The sequence below is a fragment of the Sapajus apella genome, unplaced genomic scaffold, assembly GCF_009761245.1.
Source record: "Sapajus apella isolate SASKATOON/1434 unplaced genomic scaffold, GSC_monkey_1.0 scaffold39, whole genome shotgun sequence".
Classification (NCBI taxonomy): Eukaryota; Metazoa; Chordata; class Mammalia; order Primates; family Cebidae; genus Sapajus; species Sapajus apella.
In genome coordinates, this window is record NW_022436979.1 from 19,465,218 (window position 1) to 19,484,931 (window position 19,714).

At 45.7% G+C, this 19,714-nt stretch overlaps 1 protein-coding gene and 1 long non-coding RNA gene across 2 annotated transcripts in view; one reads left to right on the forward strand and one right to left on the reverse strand.

Moving 5' to 3' along the window:
• LOC116565277 overlaps positions 1–5,788 on the reverse strand; it is a 19,394-nt gene extending 13,606 nt beyond the window's left edge. The window contains exon 1 of the long non-coding RNA XR_004275360.1: positions 5,700–5,788. This is a non-coding gene — a long non-coding RNA (uncharacterized LOC116565277). The remainder of the gene's footprint in view (positions 1–5,699) is intronic.
• The window catches only part of FAM149A (family with sequence similarity 149 member A), a 63,074-nt gene that overhangs the window by 26,286 nt on the left and 17,074 nt on the right, over positions 1–19,714 (forward strand). Inside the window, 5 exon segments of the mRNA XM_032298602.1 lie at positions 13,963–14,073; positions 14,358–14,496; positions 16,895–17,037; positions 18,285–18,410; positions 19,086–19,256. Of these exon segments, the coding sequence (XP_032154493.1) occupies positions 13,963–14,073; positions 14,358–14,496; positions 16,895–17,037; positions 18,285–18,410; positions 19,086–19,256 (690 nt within the window).

The following is a 19,714-nucleotide window of genomic DNA, read 5'->3' on the forward strand; positions in this document are numbered from 1 at the left end:
AAAATTTTCATAAAAACAGTTTTTAGATTCTTTTTTCTTTTTTTTTCACTTTATACTGATACAGTAAACAAATGTGTAAAAGTAAGAAAAAAATGTTGGCTATTAAAGAATGTCATTGAACCCATTTGTTCATTATATTAGGTTGAAACAATGAAATTTCTGTTTCTCTGGTTCAAATAGTATAATATGGACAATTTCATATGATCCTACCTAATAATTATTCTGTTCTAGAACTTTGGTATTTTATTTTGAATAATGTACTCATTCTGTATTTTTCTACAATTTCCTATAAGCTTGTGGACTTCATTGATGACCTAGGACTTTCTAGGCTTTTTATGCTCTTCATGTTAAAAGTCTAAGTATTTTTCATCTTCTCTTTTTGGATACAACATTCATAGCAATTTTAAAGTGTCTTGCTGGTCTCTGCCATTTGTGGGAGCTTTAGCGTCTCTGTATGATTGTGGAGAGCTGTGCCGCTGTGCCCTGCGGGGCTGGAGGCGTGGTGCTGAACTAGCCCGGCTGCCCACGGCCTAACAGGTGCCCCTGCCTTTCCGTCCACCTCTCTGCCTGAGTGTTCTCACTGGCAGAGTGACACCAACAGTAGCGCCCCCTTCAAAGAATGACTGATGCTCAAATACACAGGTACATATCAGGTGCTTAAAACAGGGCCTGCCATGTGGTACATGTTCAATACATGTTAGTGGATCCTGCAGTAGAACACATTTGTTGTGTTTAAAACAGGCCAATAACGAAAGAAACTTTAACAGAAATCAGCCGATTGGATTTGAGATAAGTCTTTGAAAGCTAAACGTTTAAAGCCAGACTGGACTGATCTGGAGGATGCTGTGTACGCTTAGGAGTTTACTGGATGTTGCTGACCCTCTGTTTTTTTCTGTATAAAAGAGTAACCACCTTTCAGGTCAGGTGGCTGAAGGTTTTGTTCAGGTGGTTGTTGTGAGGTTTACGAGAAAGGTACATTAGTCTGCGGCCCTAAGTGCCCGTCAGAGCGAAAGCACCCATCCCTCATGTACATTCCTTATTATGACACCTTCTGTTGGCAGGCGTACCAGCTACTGTCCCCTGGAGCGGTGACTTCTGATTTAAACAGGATTCCCATCTGTTCTGGTATGAAAATTCGGCAAATCCTAAATCTTACCAAAAAGACATAAATCTGGGAAAGGTGTTTTTTTTTTTTTTTTAAATAGTGATGAAAGAGGGGGAATGTTGACATCTGGTGGCCTTCTGACAGTATTACATGCCAACATTTCACTATTACTGCATGCGACCTTTCAGTCCCAACCTAGAGCTATAGCTTGGTTTACATAGGCTATTCCTAGAAAATTCTCATAGAAGAAAAATTCTGTTATTTAATAATCATATTCTTTATTACAATTTCCTGGACTCGTTTTAAAACAATGTATTTGTAAATTTCAGCACTTGTCCTAGAGAAGAACTCTACACCAGTGATGTCTGTCCCCCCCTTTCAGGAGGCGGGGCATCAATAAAACATGATATTGTTTTATTAGTCTTCTCTGAAGGAAGTTGCTAACTTGTAAAATATATTTAAATGCAAGCATTTTTAAAACAGACTTTTTATTTTAGAGCAGGTTTAGATTTACAGAAAAGCAGCTCCCTATTATTCTGGTACACGTGTCACAAGTAATGAACCAACATCAGTCTGTTACCATCAGCTAAACTCCACATTTTATTCTGATTTCACCAGAGTACTAGTCAGGTTCTTCAGAGAAGCAGATCGGACAGGATGAGTTAGTGAGTGTGAGAGCGTGTGTGTGTGTGTGGGGGGGGGGGGGTTGCGTATGCGGAAAGGGAGAGAGATTTTTTTAAAAAATTGGTTCACCTGATTGTGGAGGCTTGGTAAGTCCAAAATCTGCAGAGGTGACAGATTATTTTGGATGTTGCAATTATATTTTAGAAAATAGGTGAATTTGCAAATAGTGAACCAGAGAATTTCAGAGGTCGGATGAGGTCCACTGCATGATGAAGGGTCATGTGTTTCACTAAGAGCCCACTCAACTAGTATTAACCACGACCACCACTTGCCCCGGTGCTCTTCCGCTCTTCCAGGGTCCACTGTACGTTACACGGGTTTGTCACGCCTCCTCGGTGTCCTCTGGTCCGAGACAGTTTCTCAGACCTTCTTGTTTTGATGACCAATATGGTTTGGAGGAGCCCTGGTCGCGTGCTTTATGGAATGCCTCTCCACTGGGGTTCGCCTGTGTTTTCATTATGGTGAGACTGGGGTTGTGGGCTTGGTGGGGAAGGCCACAGAGGGGAAGTTCTGGTCTCATTGCCTCATCGCAAGGGTGCACATCAACATGACTCCTGGCGGATGGTGTCAGCCTTGACCACCTGGCTCTGGGAGTGCTTGTCAGGTCCCCCCCTGTGAAGTCACCCCCTGCTTCCACACTGCAGTCAAGGTCCCACTCAAGCTGGGAGAAGAAGGCGTGAGGCCCGCCTCCTGGAAACGGGAAATACACATCACTGGTGTGGAGTTCTTCTGTAGGAAATCCACCTCTTCTTTCCCATTTGCTTGTTTCTCTCAGTATGGGCTTCTGGAAATTTACCTTGCACTTTAGTTGTGATGCAATAGCGCATGACTTGTTCCTCAGGCTGGTCCAGCTTTGACCGACTGGGGCTCTTGCACGTTGGCTTGTGACATGCTCTCATTCTTTTGTTATTTTTGTTTTTGTGTTTTGAGCACTTTCCTACAGTCTGGCAGTATAAGACGCTCCAGGTACATTTTGTATTTCCCTGCCCCAGCCAGAATCAGCCCCTTCTCCAAGGAGCCCTGGTCCCTCTGCTGGAGAATGGCATTTGGTGTGGTCTGAATGTTCGTGTCCCCCAAAATCCATAGGTTGAAAGCTCTCTCCAGTGAAGTGGCACTAAGGGTGGGGCGTTTAGGAGGCGATCAGGTCATGATTGCAGAGTCCTTGTGAATAACAGAGGGCCTAGGGGGCTTGTTCACCCTTCGGGCCATGTGAAGACACAGCTGGAAGGCACCCAGACACTGAATCTGCCGCCACCTTGGTCTTGGATTTCCCAGCCTTCAGACCTGTGGGAAATAGGTAATGGCAAAACCCGCAGTTACTTTTGCACCAACCTAATACATTTCTGTTGTTGATAAATCACCCAGTCTGCGTCAATACAGCAGCCCAAATGGACTAAGCAGTGTTAGGAATCACCATCTAGGCACTGGAGATGCTCACTGCTACTGGAGAAGCTCTGTGGTTAGAGAGATGACATAGTTGTATGTATATGTGTATATTTAAAGAGCAAGGACACCGTTCTGATATGTACAACTTTCAGTGTACGTGACACCCATGTAAAGCCAGGACTGCTCATACTGGATAAATATGAAAGATGATATGTAATTTTTACATATTATAGTGCATAATATTAAAATGAACTGGTTAGTACTCCACCTAACATTAAAAAAAAACACTCAGGCCAGGCGCGGTGGTTCACGCCTGTAATCCCAGCACTTTGGGAGGCCGAGGCGGGTGGATCATGAGGTCAAGAGATCGAGACCATCCTGGTCAACATGGTGAAACCCCATCTCTACTAAAAATACAAAACATTAGCTGGGCATGGTGGCGCGTGCCTGTAATCCCAGCTACTCAGGAGGCTGAGGCAGGAGAATTGCCTGAACCCAGGAGGCAGAGGTTGCGGTGAGCCAAGATCGTGCCATTGCACTCCAGCCTGGGTAACAAGAGGGAAACTCTGTCTCGAAAAAAAAAAAAAAAAAAAAAACCACTCAGTTTAAGTAACTCAATGCTTTAAATGCTGAAAAAAAGAATCATTTAACTTACAACTTATTATGTATCTATACGCACTTTCCAAAATTTGTTTCTCATTCACACAAGGAAGACAATATTATTAGCCTTGCTCTAGCTAACATCTGCTCAAAGCATTAAGTTACCAGCTCAGGATCTCACGGCTAGGGCAAGAGGGAGCCAGCATTTGAAATCAGGTCGAGTTTTAGAGGAGGTAAATGTTGCTTATAATTTTTGGAATAATTTTGTATTTTATATTACTAATTTTCAGAGGGTGATCACGTAGTCACATATACCACTTGTTTTTTTTGAGACAGTGTCTTGCTTCATCCACCCAGGCTGGAGTGCAGTGACGTCACCACAGCTTACTGAAGCCTCCATCTCCTGGGCTCTAATCATTCCTCCCACTTCAGCCTCTCAAGTAGTTGGGACTACAGATCTGTGAGAACACACCAAGCTATTTAATTTTATCTTTTTTTATAGAGACAAGGTCTCACTATGTTGCCCAGGCTTGTCTTGAACTCCCAAGCTCAAGAAATCCTCGCCGCTTGGCCTCCCAAAGTGCTGAGGCACTGTGCCCAGCCTATATCATTTATTTTATCCTAATGAATTCTCCAAAGTAGGCTAAGGCAGACCTATTATTGTGGAAATTGAGGTTTCCAATTTGTAATTACTGGGGCCGGGGTCCTTGCCATTAAAATGTAAAACACTTAATAAGATAGAAAGAGTTACATACTTTTCAATTCTCAATTAGGGTTTAAATAATCAAGGAAAGATGGAAAATATATGGAATAAGTACAAATAACATTGTATTAGGTTTCTCCAGAAAAAGAGCCAATAGGAGATCTATGTCTACCTCAAAATCTGTATCTATATATATTTGTATAAAGAGATTTATTACAAGGACTTAGCTGATTGATTATGGAGCTGACTAGTCACAAGGTCTTCAAGGAGAAAGGCCAAGTTGGAGACCCAGGAGAGTCAGTGAAGTAGTTCCAATCCCAGTTGCCAGTGTCTGTGGTTTTTGCCTTTTTGTGAATATCTATTCCGACTTGTGTGAGATGGTATCTCATTGTGGTTTCGAATTGCATTTCTCTAATGATAGGTGATGTTGAGCTTTGTTCTATATGATTGCTGGCCACATATATGTCTTCTTTTGAAAAGTGTCTGTTCATGCCCTTTGCCCACTTGTTTATGGGGTTGTTTTTTTTTTCTTGCAAATTTGTTTTTAAGTTTTTTAAAGATACTGGATATTAGAGCTTTGTTGGATACATGAAATATAAGTGTAAAATACACACTGGATTTCAAAACTTACTACACAAATTTTTAAAATATCTATTATTTTTTATGTTAAAATGATAATATCTTAGCTATATTAGATTAAATAAAATATATCATTAAAATTAATTGTCCCTGTTTCTTTCACTTTATAAATGTGAATCCTAGAAAATTTAAAATTGCATGTATTCACATCATATTTCTGTCAGACAGTGGTGATCTAAACCCATCCAACGTGAAGATTTTATCACTTTAATCTTTAAGCAAGCAACATAGCTTTAGATTTTGAAATTTGAGAGAAGGGAAAAATGAATTAAGGAACGGTTCAGGTTTTGAACAGAAGTCATAGGAAATATAAAAGTCAGGACTTGATGGGTTCGTGAAACTTTGACCATCACAATCTCTCCGCACAAAACTGAAAAATGGCCTCTGTGCAAAGATCAAATCCTAGGCAGTTGTAAAGGTGAAATCAAAGGTTTGTGTTATTAAGATGTCAGATTTAGGGGTATCTCATAGATCCTCTAGGAGAAACAATAAGACTTTAAAAAAATCGTAAGAGAATTGTCCCACATCTATCTCAAAGGTGGACCAAAGGCCCATCTCAGAGAAGCCATTGTGGTTTGTGACTAGTGGAAGGGGTGAACTCTGATAAAATAATGGAAGGGGTGAACTCTGACAAAATTCAAAGAAAACCACAAGGTTCTAAGAGAACTATATTGGCAGAGTGATGGAAGCACCGCTGGCTTAAACTAAAAGGGGCACAGATTTTTGGACCCCCTTCTCGGCCTTCTGTGGAAGAAAGCAGGGAGGCTACTCAGTTGCAAACTTAGGCCATTTCTTATCCCTGAGGAAGTCTCAGAGGGTAGAAGCAAGAGCCCAGAGGATGGAGCTAAGGGCTGGGAAGAAGGCAGGGAGAAGTGAGTCCTCCTCAAGGCACAGGTGGCACAGCCTGCTGCAACCCACAGTGGCTGCTGTGTGGCTCTGCTGCCCCTCCTGTCAGACAGGTGCCCTCTGCTGCCCCTCCTGTCGGACAGGTGCCCTCTGCTGCCCCTCCTGTCGGACAGGTGCCCTCTGCTGCCCCTCCTGTCGGACAGGTGCCCATTGCTGCTGTCCTGGCTCTGTCTCACCGTTGTCGGCTGGATGTGGGGAAGGTTGCCTTCTCTCTTTAGTTCACAGGTCTTCAGATGTAAAGGAAATACCCCAAGCAGAAGCCTTATCCATACGTGGAGGTGCTTTAGATGATGAAACTTCTGAGCATCTTGAGAGAGCTGGGTGTATCGTGCCTGTGGAGCGGTGTAAATGACGTGTGGCCAGAGGAGGGTTATGGCAGACTATAGACGGCCATCGGTTCTTCCCACTGTGAGGGGAGGGGGTCTGTTTTCCAACTCTTTCATTCTGGGACTGCTTTGATCATGGAGTACAGTGGAGGAGACACTGCCGGCTGCAGCCTTGAATAGAGCTGACAGCTCCTACCTTGCTTTCTTGGAGCCCTAAGCCGACATGTAGAAATCCTGACTATTTCACTGGAGGGGCTACTTGGAGAAGTGTGGAGGCCGCATGAGAGAGGGTCCATCTGAGGCCATGCTTCTAGCCACTCCCCACTGTGTGGTGTAGACACGTGAGTGAAGCCTTCTCAGACCCTCCAGACCAGGCCACCCTCTACCTATATGCCACTGAGCGGCCCCACATGGAGCAGGAGAATCGCTCAACCTGCCGGAATTCCTGAATTCTGTGGCTCATGAGCATAGCAAAGTGGCTGTGGATTTAATCTACTACATTTGGGGTGATTTGTTACAGGATAATAGTTATCTGGAACATACTCACACCCATACATCCTAGCTGCGTGACCTTGAACATATTACTTAAAGTCTCTGTCATCAGTATTTTCATCAACAAAATAGTGATAATAGTATCTGCCTACTATGGGTATTAAGTTATATATGTAAAATAATATATGTAAGAATATATGTAAAATAATATATATAAAAGTAAAAGCAGCTGGCCTATGTTTGGATCTTAAATGACTTTGTGTTTGATTTTTACTTTGTTTTTGAGGCAGGGTCTTGCTCTGTTACCCAGGCTGGTCTTGAACTCCTGGGTTCTAGTGATCCTTCCACCTTGGCCTCCCAAAACAACTGTGGTTACCTGTGTGAGCCATCACACCAGGCCACTTACTTTTGTACTACCTCCTGCCCCTGGCAATATAAGTAATATCAGCGGTGGGGAGCTGGGGAGAGAGAGCATGGGGAGAAATGCCAGACATAGGTGATGGGGAGGAAGGCAGCAAATCACACTGCCATGTGTGTACCTGTGCAATAATCTTGCATGTTCTTCACATGTACCCCAAAACCTAACATGCAATTAAATTTAAAAGAAAAAAGAAACTATACACAATAATAATTTTAAAAAAGTAATAACAGCAGGGCAGGGTGGACTTCAGATACCATCAGTTTTCCTGATATGGATACACTTACACACATATCACATATATACATGTATCAGGATTTAAAATCTCATTGACTTTATAATTTATAACCACTTAGCACTTTTATAAAAGTGGGGAGGATCCCAGTGTCCTTAGTTCAACAATGGATTGCTGTTTTTTCATTTGTTTGTCTTTGAGATGGAGTCTCCCTCTGTCGCCCAGGCTGGAGTGCAATGGGCAATGGCACCATCTTGGCTAATGCAACCTCGGCCTCCTGGGTTGAAATGATTCTTGTGCCTCAGCCTCCTGAGTAGCTGGGATTACAGGCACACACCACCACACCCAGCTAATTTTTATATTTCAGTAGAGACTGGGGTTTCGCCACGCTGGCTGGGCTGGTCTGGAACTCCTGATCTCAAGTGATCCACCCACCTCAGCCTCCCAAAGTGCTGGGATTACAGGCGTGAGCCACCCTGGCTGGACTACTGTTTTTGTTACTGGTAGTGGTTCCTTATCATGCTGGGGCGGTCCATCAGAAATAAACTGGGCTTTTTACTAAAAACTCAGAGAAACATGATTTATTTCTGTAAACGGAGGATATTGGGCAGCAGAAATAATTTGTACGTGTTGAAACTTAGATGGCCTCAGCTCTCAAAAGAGACTGGCTATGGCAGGACCGGGATGAAACGTGTACCGGCACTCAGTGAACTAACTGTCATTACTAAAATCCCTGTCCTGAACCCTTCTTAGACCCTGCAGACCAGACCACCCTCCACCTGTATACCACTGAGCGACCCCACGTAGAGCAGAAGAATCACTCCACCTGCCGGTATTCCTGAATTCTGTGCAATATGAGCATAACAAAATGACTTGATTACTTACATGCGGGGTGGTTTGTTCTACGGGGAAAGGCATGCTTAGTGCAGTGCCCACCCTCTGAGACTAGGCTCAGAAAATGCAGTTCCCCTCCGGCCCTCACCCCTACCCCCCTTAGCATTTGAAAAGGACGGCTTGCCAGTTTCACCGGCTCACAGGAGAGCCCAGCTGCTCTGCTCCTGGTGTGATCCTGGGCCTCCAAAACGGAATCAAGCGCGCGTTAATAACGCAGGCGGAGGCCTGCTCCGGGCTGCGTGAGCCTGCAGGGCAGGACGGGCGGGGACGGGCCCCGTCTTGAGTGTGTCTGCCTAGATCTAGCGTTCCCGTTGGTGGGGTAACGGGGCTCGCATTGACCCGATCCAGGCTTCACTTTAAACTCAATGGCCCACTCCCCACCCCAGCCCGGCGTCCGCAGCCTTCGATGGGGCGGGGGGGGGGACAGGCGAGATGGTCCTGTGGCTCTTCTTTCCTTCTTAAGTGGGTGAAATCCGATTTGGAAGAGGGAGGGGCAGCCAGCACCTGCCTGCATAGCCCCGGAGACCCGGAAGGCGTAGGGAGGCTGGGCTGTGCGCTGCGGGGCGGCCCTGGGTTGAGAAACCCGCCCGGCAGGGAGCCGGGGTGGGCGGCGCGGCCTGGATTAGCGGGTGGGCCGGGCCGGCGAGGGCGCAGCGCAGGGCGGAGGAGGCGGCGCCGCGCGCGGGCGTGGGGAGGATCTGGAGAGGGAAGGGGCGCGCGAGCCTCGCGGACCCCGGGCGCGCCCGGGCCGCCTGAGCTGGGCCGGAGGCGCGGTGGGCGCAGGCTCGGGCGGGCGGGGAGCCCCGGCCCGGGGGTGGCGGGGGCCGCGGGCGCGCGTGACCAGCTGTCCGCGTGGGTCCCGCGCGCGCTGCCCCTCCCTGACGGTGCCCCAGCCTAGCGCTGGGCCCAGCGCGGGTTCCGCGAGCACAGGCCTGGGGCTGATCGTGATCGGGTGAGTCTCATCCGCAGCCGGGCTCGCCTTCCGGCCGCTCCGCGGGCGACGTGCGCGGTGTCCTCTGCCCGGTGCCGGCTGCGTCTGGCCCGGACTTCCCTGCGGGCACCGGGGAATGGTGCGGCCTTCCCCGGCACGGCTCACGCCAAAAGCACTCCTCCGTGGCCGCGGCCGCGCCTGGGACTTGCTCGTCTCGGTCAGGGGGGTGCGAGTGTTGCGCGCTGAGGAGCGGCTTCCCATGGCCACCCTGGAGTGTCCGTGTGTGCCGCCCGGTCCAGAAAACCAGCCTGCACTTCAGAGTACAGTGCTTATGTCAACTTAGGAATAGAAAATTCTGAAAGCTGCTGTCAGTGTTTGACACTAGAATTTCTACAGAGCAGTGCGGCAGGGGTTTGTGGACCGTCAAGAAGCAACCTAAAAAAGTAACTCTTTCCCTGACAGCTGGAATGGAGCCATGGAGATTGGAACTCCCCCTTAACCTCCATGCCCCAGCAAATGAGTACAATATAGTTCAGTGCTGCACTTCAGTCCACCCCACGGAGCTCTGGGTCCTGTCCCCACGTCAGCAGCCTTGCTACATTTAAAGAGCATGGCCGGGAACTAGTGTAGAACCTGCATGTCTACATATTGCGTAATAGAAGTTTCGTAGACAGGCCACCTCATTCAAGTTTTCAGACCCTTTAGGATGCATCTGGTAAGTTGTGTAGACTTTCTTAGACTGTGTAGGATATATACTAGTCCATAATTTACGTGGGGATTAAAGAGGTTCAACATTATACCTGGAGGAACTGTGCAGTTCTTGGTTAGAAAATAGAGAAACCAAAAGAACTAAAAGAAAATGTGACAGAAAAGAAAGGGATTTTCTAGGCTTTGCTCTTAATTCATGACGTTAGTCACTTGTGGTCCCGGAGAGACATGCAGCTCAGTGGCCTGGGCCCCGGAAGAAACTCCATCCCTATCTTCCTTGTGCTCGTGGGTAGTCATTGAGATAGGGGCTTGAATTCCTGTTCGCCTAGTTTTTTGTGTGAACTCTGTGGTCAAGTTTGTATGTTACTACACTGAACTCTGAAGCTCAAAAAATTGCTCAAAAGGAGACACGGAGGGGAAGGGCAGAGAAGAAAAGCGATGGAGAAATGGGATGGAAGCAGGGGCGGTTTTTTTTTTTTTTTTTTGAGACGTAGTCTCACTCTTGTTGCCCAGGCTGGAGTGCAATGGCGCAATCTCGGCCCACCGCAACCTCCGCCTCCCGGGTTTAAGCGATTCTCCTGCCTCAGTCTCCCAAGAAGCTGGGTTACAGGCATGCACCACCATGGCTGGCTAATTTTTGTATTTTTAGTAGAGATGGGGTTTCTCCATGTTCGTCAGGCTCGTCTTGAACTCCCGACCTCAGGTGATCCGCCTGCCTCAGCCTTCCCAAGTGCTGGGATTACAGGCGTGAGCCACTGCGCCCTGCCGGAAGTAGGGGAGTTTTAAGGCATCTGATTTATAATAATCGGTGTGGCTGTTACCCAGCTTCCATTTCCCACTCCCCTGCATCCCAAGACATCCTGGCCTCAGCTCCGCATCCAAGACAGTGGGAAGCCTGGTCCTGAAAAGGATATGCTGCGTTGTGAAGTGACACGAGTTCCTCTGTTTTGTAAATAATTTTCTTCTTAATTTGAAAAGACATTCCACCCTTTCCCCTGAAAAAGAGTGAATTTCCTAGAGGAAGAAATTATTCATTGAAAACAAAACAAACTGGCATGCGTCCCATTGTGAATTTAGCTCTGACTTTGCACAAAAGGCGGAGGAGGAGCTAGAAGCAGGAAAGGTGGTCTTGAGCAGAGCAGACGCCCCATTTGGAGGTGAAAACCACTGGGGGGGGAACATCAGCTCCCAAAAGAGGAGCTGTGAGTTTTTAACTAGTAAAAAATGCAAAATTATCCAATAATGTCTTGAATCTGGGGAATATTTTCATATCCAGTCACAATGTAATCCTATGTTTCAGGCATAAGTCTTCAGAGTAATTCTATAGTGAAAATGAATTCTGCATTTGAGTTGCTAATTTCATCTTTGCCTGTTGATTCTTTCAACAGAGGGCATCTTTTGTGTGATGAGCGTGATTTCCGGTGCTTAGATTAAAAGATGAATAAGGTGTCAAGGTCACAGCAAAAAGTTAAAATGTGAAAAGAGCTGTATAACACAAAATGTTATGGGAGGCCCAAAGAAACAAGAACACAGCATCTTCATAGAGGAGCATGTGGAGATGATGACAGCAGTGAAAGGCCAGGTGCGGTGGCTCATGCCTGTAGTCCCAGCAGCTTTGGAGGCTGAGGCAGGAGGGTCACTTGAGCACAGGAATTCAAGATCAGACTGGGCAATATAGCGAGACCCCATCTCTACAAAACATTACAAAGCCAAGCGTGGTGGTAGACACCTGTAGTCCCAGCTACTGGGGAGGCTGAAGGTGGGAGGCTAACTTGAGGCCTGCAGGTTGAGCTGTGATCCTGCCACTGCCCTCTAGCCTGGGCAGCACAGCAAGACCCTGCGTGAAATAACAGTAATAATAATCTAACAATACTAGCAGTGAGCAAGTAAACCTGTTTTTATCCAGCACTGATTAAATACTTCACATACTTTGTCTGCAGATATGGACACTGTGCTCAGGAGAGGAAAAGTGACTTGCTTGAAGCCTCAGTGGCAGAGCAAATTTGAACCCCCTATGATTGTTCTATAGGTGTGTGTCATAAAAGAACAACGTTTTAGTTAGTTCATCATGCGGAATTTTAAAATTCTTTCTCGATCATATGTTAACTCATATGCCCGTATGTTTTTCTTAGTGTGCCAAACAAATCTGTTTGATGTAATTTTTAGTTGATTGTTATGTTATTAGTATTTGTTTATTGAGTCACATGTAAGCAAGAAATAATGAATGGCTTGAAAGCAACTGAAGAGGGCTAAAGGTAAAACGGTTTGTCAGCATCAAGTTTGTTCTGTGTTCTTTTCTCTGGTGACCTTTCACACCTTTATTCTCAGAGTTACCTGGTTGTACTTAAGATATGTAAGCAATAAGGAGAAGAAAAAACATCATATAATTCTATTATTCTCTCTTGCTCTTGCACAAGGCACATCTATGGAAGGCAGAGGTCCTTGCTAATCTGCACATGGTAATAAATTGATTTTAAGAAATTCCCTTTGTTGGCTGGGCGTGGCGGCTCACGCCTGTAATCCCAGTACTTTGGGAGGCCAAGGCAGATGTATCACTTGAGGTTAAGAGTTCGAGACCAGCCTGACCAACATGGCAAAACCCCGTCTCTACTACAAATACAAAAATTAGCTGGGTGTGGTGGCAGGTGCCTGTAGTCCCAGCTACTCAGGAGGCTGAGGCAAGAGAATTGCATGAACCCAGGAGGCAGAAATTGCAGTGAGTGGAGATCAGTTAGGTAGCATTATAATTGAAAGCAAAAGCAAACTTTAAAAAAATGCATGCTTGGGTGGTGTCCTTATTAGAAATATTAAAAGTTGAAGTTTTTCCTGATTCATTACCATATCTTATGTTAATATATGTTTTATTTGTAAGGGAAAATAAGGTTTCTATTAAAGAACAGAAGTTGTTATTAAACATTAGGAAGATATTTTGACTAGAGGAAGTAAATGTTTTAAGCGGTTCGTTGAAAGGACATTTCAATGATTAACAGGAGCTGTGCTATACCAGTTAGGCTTAATCGTTTATTTAACATCTAGATATGAAATGGGGAATAAAACAGAAGAAATACCTTTTATTTAGAAATAACAAACAGCAATGCTAAATTAAAGTGAGTTAGATATCTGTGAGCCTTCTAGGTGACTTGAAAGAATTTGATGTTTCTTAGTTAACATGGGATTAATGATTTTTTTACTGGAGGGCTTGTTGGGTTTTGCAAGTATAAGGGGCCTGGTCAAGGGTCAACTGGGACCTGAAATTCCTGAAATACTGTGAACTGTTTGGGAGCAACTTTCACTTATCTGGCTAAGTCACAAAAAGTTGATGTTGTTTTTAGTTCACATAAAGGTGCACGTAGGCTAATGGAAACCTTGATTTTAAGAAAAATAAAAAATGGACTGGGACAAGCGGCTAAAGCCTGTAATCCCAGCACTTTGGGAAGCCAAGGCAGGTGGATCACGAGGTCAGGAGTTCAGGACCAGCCGGGCCAACATGGTGAAACCCCATCACTACTAAATATACAAAAAAAAAAAAAAATTAGCCGGTCATGGTAGTGGGCGCTTGTCATCCCAGCTCCTCAGGAGGCTGAGGCAGGAGAATCGCTTGAACCCAGGAGGTGGACGTTGCAGTGGCCTGAGATTATGCCACTGCACTCCAGCCTGGGCAACAGGGCGAGACTCCGTCTCAGAAAAATAGAGAAAGAAAAGAAAAAGAAAAATGACAAGGCCCTAAGCCTCAGTTTCTTGAGGATGTGGTGTGTGTGTGTGTGTGTGTGTGCATGTGTGTATGTGCGTGCGCACAAACTTATGCACAGGTGGGTTTGGAGGAATGTGGCAGAAGAAGAGGAGGAACTGTATACAAAAAGGAAATTTAAAAGTCTTAATGAATAAAACTATATTATTACACTAGGGAGACTTTTCATGTTTTGTTTTATTTCCAGAAGAGGACTGTCAGAAGGATGTAGAAGGCCCAGTTTTTCTGTGAGAAGCAAAGATCTTTTACCTACACATTTTACAAGACATGTGCAGCAAGCCATTGATAAATATACCTGGTAAGAATTCATCTTGTTCATTGCCTCAGATTGCAAAACCACAAGATGCCCGTAACCAATGTGGGAAGCAAAATCAGTGATTAGACACATTTCTAAAAGTGAAATGCAGTTTTATTGTTAGCCTAGTGTAAACGTCACACTGTAAAAATACTTCGAAATTAGTATACTGTGAAATTAACAAATACATTAATGAAAGAGCAAGCAGCCTCAGAGAAGTGAGGCCACTGTAGCAGTCCGAGCCCTTCCAGTAACTGTGATTTCTTTGCCTGTGTTCAATCCCGCAGCGAGTCCCCGCCATCGTTTTCCTCCAGCGGAAGCTCCACACCCACGGGAGGCCACACCTCTTGGTCTGGATCAGCCACGCAGAGCTCCACCACCGGCTCATCCACGGAGAGGGGCTCCCTTTATTCCTGGAGAGATGACGTAGGTCTTGGAATATTTTGGATCATCTTGTAATTACAATTTATAGTGGAGAATTGCTTCCTTAAGTTCAGTTTGTTTTACCAATTATAAACACATGGCCTACTGCGTACATACATGTACATACATATGCAAGCATGTACATGTTACATGTGAAAATAACAGATCGCCAACTATGGAGAAAAGTAAAACTCGTGATCTCCTGGCCCCATCTTAGCTGCCGGCAACCTTCTTGTTTCCAACCTGCAGCCAGCTCTCCGGTGTGTTCCCTGGGACTTCTTAGGTGGTATCCATGGCCAGAAATTCAGGACAAACCCTGACAACTAAATACTTGAATAAGCAAAACTGTTGGAAAAGTAAAAGTTGTGACAGTCGCTAAGATGAGAGACCCCCCCCACCCCACATCGCCAGTATTCCCAGTCAGATATTTTGCCTTCACCTCGTACCCCTGGGAGAGTTGTTGCCTCCACGGCTCAGCTCAGCTTGCTCAGGAACTCAGTGGCTCCACTGTCTCCTCCCTCCAAGGGTCTCCGAGAATCCCAGGACACAGCCTTCTGTAACGCCCGCCTGGCTACAGCACCTCGGGTGTTCTGTTTTACCTCGTTTGTGCTGTTTTTCTTTCCTTCCTTTTCTTTTCTTCTTCTTGTTTTTTTTTTTACAGAATCTTGCTCTGTTGCCCAGGATGGAGTACAGTGACATGATCTCCAGGATGGAGGTTCACTGCACCCTCCGCCTTCCTGGTTCAAGCGATTCTCCTGCCTCAGCCTCCCGAGTAGCTGGTTTTACAGGTGCGCGCCACCATGCCCACCTAATTTTTGTATTTTTAGTAGAGACGGGGATCTCACCATGTTGGCCAGGCTTGTTTCCAACTCCTGACCTCAGGTGATCCTCCTGCCTTGGCCTCTTAAAGTGTTGGGATTATAGGTGTGAGCCACTGTGGCTGGCCTCTTTGCTTTCTTTAAAAGTGATTCTCCACTCCCATAGCGCATGTGAATCCGCTTTTGCCTGCAGCTGTACAGCTGTGATTCTCAGGGGAGCTGGCAATGGAGGGGCACCAAAGGGGTCTGGAAGGGACCCAGCTCAGCACTGCTTAGAGGACCTTTCATGCATGCGCCTCCCTCACTTGGGGCAGCTGCCTCAGTCCTCACCCTGACACCCACTCCCCGCCGCCCCTCAAGCCTACCTTTCTTGGAAGAAGGCTGACACCACTGCTTCATAGTGCCTAAATCCTAGGATTCTTTTAGTGCAACATTTAATGGAATTACCAGGGAAATTCATATAAATTCCATTTATAGAATTAAAAATACTCCAGACCCAGCCCCTATAATTGCTTTTCATTTTAATTTTTAAAAATGTATTTACTTATTGATGGAAAATATTCGCAAAAGGAACAGAATGCAGAAGGGCAGAGAAATGAAACGGAGCCCTCTCCCATGCCCCAGCCACCCAGGCTCCTCCTAGAAGATAAATATTGTTATTAATTTTCCTTTTATTTGTATTTTAAAAGAAATAATTCAACTTCCCTGTAATCTGGGAATCTGGTTTACTATCAGTTTGAGAGAGGAATTAACGCAGAAAATAACAAATAGCATTCTATGAAAATCAACCTGGACTGACTGTCTGCGGACAGGTGTGTCTGACTTAGTCCACAGTTTTCCTGTGAATTGAGGAAATTCCTGTGCTCCTGGAAACCCACATGGCAGGAATTTCCCCTTGGCTTTGAGCTCTAGGAGAGTTGCCTCCCAGATGAGACCATCTAGGAAGGCTGAGAGGTTCTCTCATCTCCAGTTCCCTGCAGCCAAGTACAAGAATCTCCGAAAGCCAGAGGAAAAATCAATACTCAGGCCTCACCCTACTAACCGGACTTCTTAGGATAACTAAGGATTTTTTAAAAAGTTTTTCCAGTTCATTGATTTGAGGAGGTTAATGGCCCTTTCTACAAAAGTAATTTCCTTGTCTGTGGTATCATCAGAAGAAAAAAATCTTGTATTTTTCAGGTGTGCTTAGGTGTGTCAGGCACAGCTCTGTGAGGGACACGTGGCTGCATGTGTGCGCACAGACACACAGATCTGGGCGTGTGTGTGTATCCACACCGATGTCTATGGCAGTGTGAATACCTCCACCTATACCTGCATCTGTGCAAAATCTCGAGTCTCATAACTCCTGTGGTAGAAGTTTTCTCTATTTAACAGGAAAAGAATCTAGGCTCAGAATGAGATGGGATTTCTCAGAAAGGCCACAGCTGGAGCAGGGCTGTGTCGGACTGCAAAGCCACCTTCTTTTTACCATGTGATGCACCTGCCTACATAGTGGGTCCCGTTAAACATATAATTAGCACTGACCAAGAAGGCCGAGCTTCTGTGACGTTTAGTGTTATAACTAATGTGCATTTCTGCTTCAGGAATTTGATGAAGCCAGCGCACAGACCGTGCAGCGGTTACTCTGGGAGGTGGAGGAAATGCTGTTTGAAGGGAAAGTGAACCCTCAGACCCAGAGTCTGCTGGCCGAATGCAGGGAGTGGACAAGAAGATCCCTCCATTTGAGGTGGGGTCTGGTTGGTGGAAGTTCTCTGGGGCGGGTTTTCGAAGCGCCTACCCCTGAGCTGCCTTGAAACAAGCAGTACATTTGGACTGAACGCACCTGCCCAGCCAGAGTATGGACGCAGAGCGCAGTCCTTCACTGAGAGGTCACTTCCCTTGTTATGGTGTCTGAGGAAATACTGAGACATTCCAATACTCATGCACCTTTTAATTTGCGAGAAGCAAATTCAGCGCGTCCTGAGAAGGGCATCGCACATGTAATGATTGCAGGAACGGTGGAGGCCACCTCTTACCTTCAGATTCACTATGTGTGAGCAGCACGTGCCTGTCTTCATCCCAGACCACAGCGAGGGCGGGCAGTGATTATCGCTGGACAGCTGGTCAGATGCGTCTTCCCATCTCACCCCATTATGTAGGGAGGATCACATATTATTTATTTTTATCAAAGATGGAGAATATGGATTGGGAATGAAGGCAAGCTTTTCTTTCAGTCACTCAGCCAACTTCCTGGGGGACAGTTTATCAAAGTTACCTGAGTCCCTCTAGATTCTGTCTGGGGAGGATGAGTTAGAACATTCATGTAAATGTGGCTGGATTTTCTGCTTGCATCGACTAGGTAACTTTTACAGAAATCTTGACCAACTAGGGCTTTTTTTCTTTTTTATCCTTAATAAGCCACCTTCCGTAAAGCGTACGATGTGCCCACTAGATACCAATTGTGGACACTCACTTTCCTGGGTATGGTCACTCACCGAAAACTCAGGGGCTCACACTCATTCCTGTCACTGCCATCTTACATCACTGATAGAAATGGAGGGAAGGTGGAAAAGGAGAGACTGCAGGTGCATCAGCCCAGTGTGCGTATTTATGTATTTTTATTGTTGTGTTTGTGTTGAGCTGTGTACTAATGTGTATGGAGAGCTTCTGTGTGTCCGGTGTGGCCTTAGACACCTGAGTCTGTCAGACATGATCAGCCCTGCAAGGTAACCATTGTCTCCTGTTTTGCAAAGGAAGGACAGAAAATCAAATCAGCCTGAGAACCTTGCCTGAGACTGAGTCAGTGGAAGAACAGTCTGGCCTAAACTCTCAAAGCCACACTCTTCTGTGATGCGTGATGCTTCCCACGCACCCAAACACACCTTATCATATCATACACACGCCTGCAAAATCATTGTCTCCTACTTTTAAAATCCCAAAACGTTTTCCCTTCGTCTGATCCAAAATGTGAGTCGCTTCTCTTTTACCTTGCAGAGTATTAGGAAGACAACTGATCCTGCCCACTGATGAGGGCGTCCAGCATTTCCAGGGCAGCGCTCCCGGCTCCGCGGTCCACAGACCCCCACTCAGTGCCTGCAGACACAGCAGCAACATCAGAGAGTATGTTCCGATAAGCTACTCTCGAAAAGTATTGTTAGCTGTATCTTAGTTACACTTTTACATGTTTATTTCATCCACAAGGTTTGGTACCACCCGGTTTGGAAGGGCAGGTACAGAGAACAGTTTTTATAAGATGGTTTTGGTTCTGAATTGACAGCAGGTGTATGTGTGTGTGTAGACACATAGATATGTAAAATATATCTGGAGTGCACATGCACACATGTGGTTGTCACCTTCCACGTGTGTCCAAAGGCGCTGTGACAGGCGGACTGGACACAGCCTGGAAGCCGCCCCGCTGTGATGGGTTGTAAGCTGCAGGCAGTGGCAGCAGGAGGTAGGAAGCTCTGTCCTGCCATCTGCTCACTAGCAGATTTTGATGACTCTCTTTGTCCATTCACACATAGTTGGTGTGCTGTGACACAATGTGATCCCTTCACGGCAGCCAAAGAGGGTATGAACTTACAGAATACTTTCGGCTTTTAGAAGCTCTTAATATTTTTAGTGATTTCTGTATTCAAGTGTTTTTAAGGATTTGAGTTTTTTTCCAATGTAATAATCAATAGTTTTGGGGGGATTCTGTACTTTACAGATAATTTAAAGCTTCGCCGTAATCATTTAAGCATTGCACTCTTGGTATTGTATCAACTCCATGGAGAACCTGTTTTCCTCCCATAGGTTGTGCATCTCTGGCTCTCAGTTAGTCCCAGCGGCGCCCTCAGCCTCTGCCCTGCCGGGCCCTCATGGTACAGGGATTGCTGACCTAGCAGTGCATTCATCGCTGGAAGAAGAGGTCTACCTTGTGGATGGAAAGATCGAAGAGTATTTTGCTTTTGACAGAAAAGAGAGGTAAATAGGGTCTTACTCGACATTGACCTCCTAAAATAAGATGCATTTATTTGACATTTATTGTTATTGTAGGCTCGTTTAGTGTTTTATTTTTTTCTCACCCAAAAGATTTCTGTTCTTTGGAGAGTAATGACTCCCTAGAGCTTTGATTCCTAGCAGGAAGTACACGTGTGGGAACGGTGAAGCGCGTGTTCAGCATGCTTGTGCAAGCAGACAAGGCTCCCCGCAGCCCTGGTCCCGGGGGCTCCAGCTTCCCTATCACTGGCTGCCCGAAACGGCCCAAGCAGCGTTCCCGCCTCTGCACTAAATGTGTATTTTGTTCCTAACCAAAAACTACAAATATTACCTGGTAAAAATTTGCCTCATGATTGAAAATTGAAACATGATAAGTCACACTGATAAAACGAGTCTTAACAACCGTAAAAAGACTGAAATCAAGCATCTTTTTTGACCTCTGT